The following is a 6,158-nucleotide window of genomic DNA, read 5'->3' as shown; positions in this document are numbered from 1 at the left end:
CCACTTCATTTTGACAAGTATTAGGGTGTTGATATAGTTCAAGTATTCAAAGGGTTTACGAGTCATTTTTCTTCAATTGGTTTCATAAAAAATGGAAATGGTTAAAATTTGCTGAATATTTACTCACCAAGTTTGTTTCTTTGTGGGAAAAGATTTGGAGAAATTTAGCATTACATCACTTGCTCACCAGTGGATCCTCTGCAGTGAATGTGTGCCGTCAGTCCAAACAGCTGATAAAAAAAAAAATCATAATTCACAAGTAATCTTCATGACTCCAGTCCATCAGCGATTAAGTGAAAAAGTCATACTGAATCAGGAGCGAAATATGCACAGAACAAGTGATGTTTACAAGTGAAACCAGTCCAAACCAGTTCTTAAATATGTTGATAGATGGATTATTGACTTGCATTTTGGCCAGAAATAACGGTTTAAAGGTAAAAGCATCTTAATGAAGGATTTGTTTACTACAAACACAGCTTTTCACTTCACAAGGAGTTAACTGATGGACTGGAGTCGTGTGGATTACTTGTTTTTATCAACTTTTTGGACTCTCATTCTTACGGCACCCATTCACTACAGAAGATCCATTGGTGAGCAAGTGATGTAATGCTACATTTCTCCAAAGCTATTCCAAAGAAGCAGCAAACCCATCTAAATTTAGGATGGCCTCCATTTTTGGCTTTAAGCTTTTTGTTTGTATCCAGTCTTCCATAAAGCTATGAAGCCAACATACTGTTGGTCAACAGACAAGTGAAATATTAATTTTTAACAAGTGGAATATAAAAAATAAGTTTAATATACACAAACTACATCAACATGCAAAGGTGGGCAAACCTTAACATTTACATACAGAACTTCTACAGGGAGGGGGCTTGTTGTTTATGACTGGCGTGTTTTAAAGTGTCATTTAAAAAATTATTTTAGAGATAATTAAACAACTCGGGATCAAACTTGTGTACATTCTGGTTTATTAAAACTGTACATCCCCCCAAAACCATTACAAAGCTGATGTACAAAATAAAATAGAAGGCAATAGATGTCTTCCGTTTTGAATAGGAAGAGTTTATGCCAATATAAGAATACATATATACACATATATACATATATATATACATATATATATATATATATATAAATAAAAAAAACAACCATACACTTAAAAGGCAGGCAAATGTTTGACACAAACATAATGGAGAAATCAACCCTTTTGGATCAAATCACTATGAAATAGCACATTTCATTTTAAACAAGACTTTCACATCTAAGCAATATAAAACAGACAAATGAGGAAAAAAGTAAAATTAATAATAAAAAAAAAAAAGTTAAAATCTCATGGAATTTATGGCAGACCAGCCGCTAATATGCTACCAAGGAGAGTTCGATCCTTCAAAGCATTCTCCACATCTCGCTCTTCAATCTTCAGGGAGATCTAGAAAAGAGAAAACAATATTGAAATTTAGATGCCTCATTAAGTTGTAATGAATTAAGATACTGATTCACTGAAAATCTTAAAGCCCAGGAATACTTTTTCCACATTCCGATGTCTCATGCACAGCTTTCAAAAATATACTGGAGCGCAGATGGATGTGTTTGACACATGCACAGTACCACCTAGTGGACTCATTCTGTCTCAACATTCATCTCGTGCCTGTGCTGTTGTACGTGGACTGTCCATGCAGAAACGAAAATTGGGCTGTACGCTGACGTCTGCAGAAATTGCGTTACGTGGACAGTGCACAGACCCTCACGGAACGTGGACAGCCGAAGTATAATTGGGCTTAAATCAATATGATCCAAAGGCCATACTATTCATGATTGAAAACTGCTTTTACTTTAGTTAATCGCGCCTCCTTGGCCTTTTTGAGTGTGAAGATTCCTCTGCTCTCCAGCAGACTGCAGAGAGACAGACACTCGGTCTGTCCGACACCTCCCACCTGCCTCTGCTTACACAGCTTACTGTACACCTCACACAGCTGGAGAAACACAAATAAGGTTATCAGCCCCAGAATGACTTCTCACGTCTTCCTCAATGTATTCTGAACACTGAAATGACAGGGTCTGGAAACAATTTTCCGGTTAAAATATAGAGACAATCAAAGTTTGGCTCACCTTGCCCAACTGCACCTCTTTGCTCTTGCCATTACGGACGATTAGAAGCAGACAGCAGACCAGAAGCTTCTGCTGCAAAGGGAAGCTCTCGCCATCCCCGCTGCCGGATGCCATGCGGTCACCATACACCTCAGTCAAAACCCGTGCCACCTGAGGAACGCTCACCCGTGACACTGCAACAAGTAGAGACAAATCCCTCATTTCTTTTTCTCTATAGACAATCTACCCTGGTGATAACATAATGACTTATACACCGATGCAATCTTGTCCCAGTACAACTTATTTTCTGGAAAATATAGTACAGTAATTCTTACCTTTAGGGCTGGCTGCAGGTTCGGATGCCATTTTAGACCTGTCAGCTGCTTCCACAATCTCCACGGCCCTCCTGATGCATAGACACAAATGTGTGAGAACCTCTCAAAACTAAGTCACACTCTTGTTTTAGCAGTTTAAAATGGGTTCTCTTACCTGCATATGTCAAGTGCTTTGCGGGCATCTCCTGACACAGCTGAAACTTTTCTTGCACAGAACTGAACTGCCGCTGCGTCCAGAACACCTTCACCTGATACCTGAACACACACGAACACACCAATGTATTATTACCTCAGAATGTGAGTTTGGAGAAGTACGAATAACAGGAAATATGCAAGTAGGCATACTTGTGTGAGCCGGTCTTGGACGATGGCATTGAGCTCCTCACGACTGTAGGGAGGGAAGTTGAGCAGTTTGGGTCGGCAATGTGGTTTGGCCTGCAGTCTGGGCAGAATACGGTCCGTCAGGTCCAATGCATTAGCAATACCTAAGGGGTCAAAGTTCACCAGTAAGCAGACATTCAAAACAATCCGCTCTGCATTCAAGGTTGTTAGTAGAAATTAAGTCACATATTAAAATTTGGGAAGATAAACGCATGACAATCTTACCAATGAGACAAACACGAGAGTTGGGCAGGTAAGGCCACTCAAAGATCGTGTAGAGAACCTCCTGAGACTTGCTGTCCAACTGGTCCATCTCATCGAGAACCAACAGGCTGTTGCACACAAAAACACCACAAGAATTACTCAAAGGAATAGGGCCTGTTTGAATCAGACTACAAAAGCTGATCTCAGTCACAGTACATACTGAGGTAAAAACCTGAAATGGTTCATGTAAATTAGCACAAGAGGAGTCCTGCCTGCATGCAAGCTGACTTACACCGTGGGCCCAGAGCTGGTCAGAAGTTTCTCCAGCCGAGCCTCGCTGTTCCCCTTTGGAACCCCCAGTCTCTCTCCCAGCAATGGAAAGATGGCATGCGAGCTTCGCAGGTTCATACAGTTGATGAGCACAGTCTGAACCCCTTTCAACAGAGCCTTGAAACAAGTGGAGAAGACAGCTGACCATAAGCACCATGGTTTTTATGTGTAATTTCATTTTAAGTTCATGTTACAATCTTACACATCACAGATTTTTAAAAGTAAAGGCTGATGTGCCTTACCATTCAAATTTTTAGGGTTGGGAAGATTCCTTTTTTATAAGAAGTCTCCTATGCTGACCAAAGCTAGGCTTGCCGCGATAGATGGTGTTGACGGTGATACCGGTGTTAAGCCGCAACACCGGTTACGTCACTTGCCCACCGCGTCACCGACCCCCACCGTCGTTTAGATTTTTTATAGAAATAAAAATAATTTAGTTCAGTAAAAGAACAGACACTACAATTAAAAACTGAACGCGGCTGCTCAATGCAGTTGAACGACAGTCGCATCACAGGCGCGTTTCCATTACAGATTTGCGCAAAACTTTGGCGATATTTTATAAATGTCGATAAAAAAGTATTGCGAAATGACGGCGTTTCCATTAACCAATGTAATGAGACTTAAACGTAACCTTTTGCCTCTCGCGATAAGTCATGGCAATGGATTTTGGTGGGATTTTGGCTATATTTATTCAAAGGAGACATATGCGTGTATCTTTACAGAAGCAGCCCCCGCGGTGATACCGGTGTTGTCACACGTCGATTAACCGGTGGGAAAATTTCCTCACCGTCACAACCCTAACCAAAGCTTCTTTTTTTAATAAGACATACAGTAAAATATTTCATATTGTGAAATGATTACAATTTTAAAACAACAATAATATGCTATAATAATAAACTGATTTGCTGCTCAAGAAACGTTCTTATTATCAATGTTGAAAACAGTTAATATTTAATATTTTTGTGGTATAAATTTTAAATTAGAAATTTCACAAGAACTGCATGTAATTAAAAAATAACTTTTGATCAGTTTAATGCATCTTGCTTGTCTTACTGACCCCAAACTTTTAATCAGTAGTGTATTCTAAAGTGATTTTAGAGTTACAAACCACCATATTTTCTCTTGAGCTCACCTTTTGTTCCTGGAGGACACAGTTCAGACAGGCGGTCTTGCCTGTGCCAGGAGCACCAGAGATATAGAGGCTGGAGGGTTTTTCCGCCACCACATGGTTCTCCAGGAAGGAGACAATGGCAGCTCTCTCTGCCTCACGAGAGAGAAGACGTTCGGGTACTGCAGTGTGAAGAGCCTGCTTTACACTCTGATAACCCGATTCTGCAGGAAAAAGCCCACAACAGAGATACAGATTACTTATCAAATATCAGAAATTGGGCAATATGTGACAAGAATCAACACCGATTTTAATATATTTAAGCAAATTAGCTAATAAACACTTAAAACATACTTTTTACAGGAAAGAGTCGAGTAACAGGGAGCTTTCCCTCTGTTCGGGAGATCGGGTTTGTGCAGGGGGTCTCTTGCAGCCGTTTTGGAGATGGACGCGAAATAGGAGACAGGGGAATTTTCGGTGACGACGGTGTGGGACGCGGAGGTGAGGAGAAGACCGGTGTGTTCTCATTAAAGGACAGTTTGCGAGGGGAGCACAGAGGAGCACAGCGCTGCTTAGGAGGAGAGCCAAGCATAGAGGCCGGGAGGTTACAGCCATTCTCGTCACCTGAAAACCAAAAGCTTCATAAATAAAAGATTCAAGCCATGCCACATTACTGTAAGAACAATCACAAAGGTTGTTTAAAGGTGATGATTTACACACCTGTACGTTTGCGGGGGCTCAAGGGCAGCCTCTCAGACAAAGAGGTGTTTTTCAACACTGAGTTCCTGGGAGACAGACAGACATCAAGCGAATCTCCCACATTTGACTTTCTAGGGGACAGAGGGTTGGCCTGGACGTCCACTGCATTCTCAGAGGAGTTTTTAGGTCGAGAACCCAATCTGGAAGACTTCCTTCGGGGGAACTGAAGGGTGGGCTGATTCTGTGAGCGAGTGCTGGGCATTTTAAGTTTTACACCAGGAAGCAGATCTGAAAGAAAAAGCACAGTGACTTAGTTTACAGTAAATCAAACATCAATAACCTCTAATGCACAATAGCTTGGAGGAAACCGAGAAAACCCATCAAGAATTTAGCAAGTAAGTGTAGTATTTTCTGAAGACTCTTGAGGTGCGAGTCATTAACAAAGCCATTCTAACCTAAAACTCGTTGGGGGTTGGTTGTAGTTGTATCAAGTCAGACAACAAAAACTTAACCCATTTTGTGCAGAATCACACAGATCAAAGATCACAAGCAATGTATTCCTTTCCATTTGGTGGTTTGAACCTACAGGCACTTTGTGGTTAAGTTACTTATGTTGTTAATGCTTCCCGTCGGATCTATTTCACTACCACGATACAAAAATAAGTGCATTAACAAATAAATGTTTTTATTTGTTGCAGAAACATTTGTACATGTTCAACAAATACTGTACATTTTAAGTGAGCAGTTCCTGCTGTGGGTCATTTGGCGCCAAGCTGTTTGTTCACGCGCATAACAACACCGAATAAAAGTAATCTTATTTTAAAACTACTGCACAACAATCTTTTAAGAACTATAGAATGAATATATTTAATGTCTTACCTGAATTTGTGTTGACAATCGCTACGATTATCACAAACTTCTAGGTCTCTCAGAATAAGCTCCTCACCACACTCACTCGCCCGCCGTCAAACTAGCGCCAAATGTGCTGTTGTGACCTCCTTCTCTGAACAGCT

The 6,158-nt window shown here is 40.7% G+C and overlaps 1 protein-coding gene across 1 annotated transcript; it reads right to left on the bottom strand.

The window, feature by feature from the left end:
• Positions 1–950: 950 nt before the first annotated feature.
• On the bottom strand, positions 951–6,158 carry LOC107718871 (cell division control protein 6 homolog). Its single transcript, XM_016526108.1, has 12 exons — positions 6,025–6,158; positions 5,167–5,433; positions 4,801–5,070; positions 4,471–4,670; positions 3,301–3,455; positions 3,030–3,136; positions 2,769–2,908; positions 2,578–2,678; positions 2,424–2,494; positions 2,110–2,282; positions 1,833–1,973; positions 951–1,429 (listed from the first exon to the last, which is right to left on the bottom strand). Exons 2-12 carry the CDS (start codon positions 5,405–5,407, stop codon positions 1,340–1,342), a joined length of 1,689 nt encoding a protein of 562 aa, XP_016381594.1. The 5' UTR covers positions 5,408–5,433; positions 6,025–6,158; the 3' UTR covers positions 951–1,339.

Source organism: Sinocyclocheilus rhinocerous, unplaced genomic scaffold, assembly GCF_001515625.1.
Source record: "Sinocyclocheilus rhinocerous isolate Xijiao unplaced genomic scaffold, SAMN03320098_v1.1 scaffold1595, whole genome shotgun sequence".
Classification (NCBI taxonomy): domain Eukaryota; kingdom Metazoa; phylum Chordata; class Actinopteri; order Cypriniformes; family Cyprinidae; genus Sinocyclocheilus; species Sinocyclocheilus rhinocerous.
This window is presented reverse-complemented; position numbering and strand designations above follow the sequence as displayed.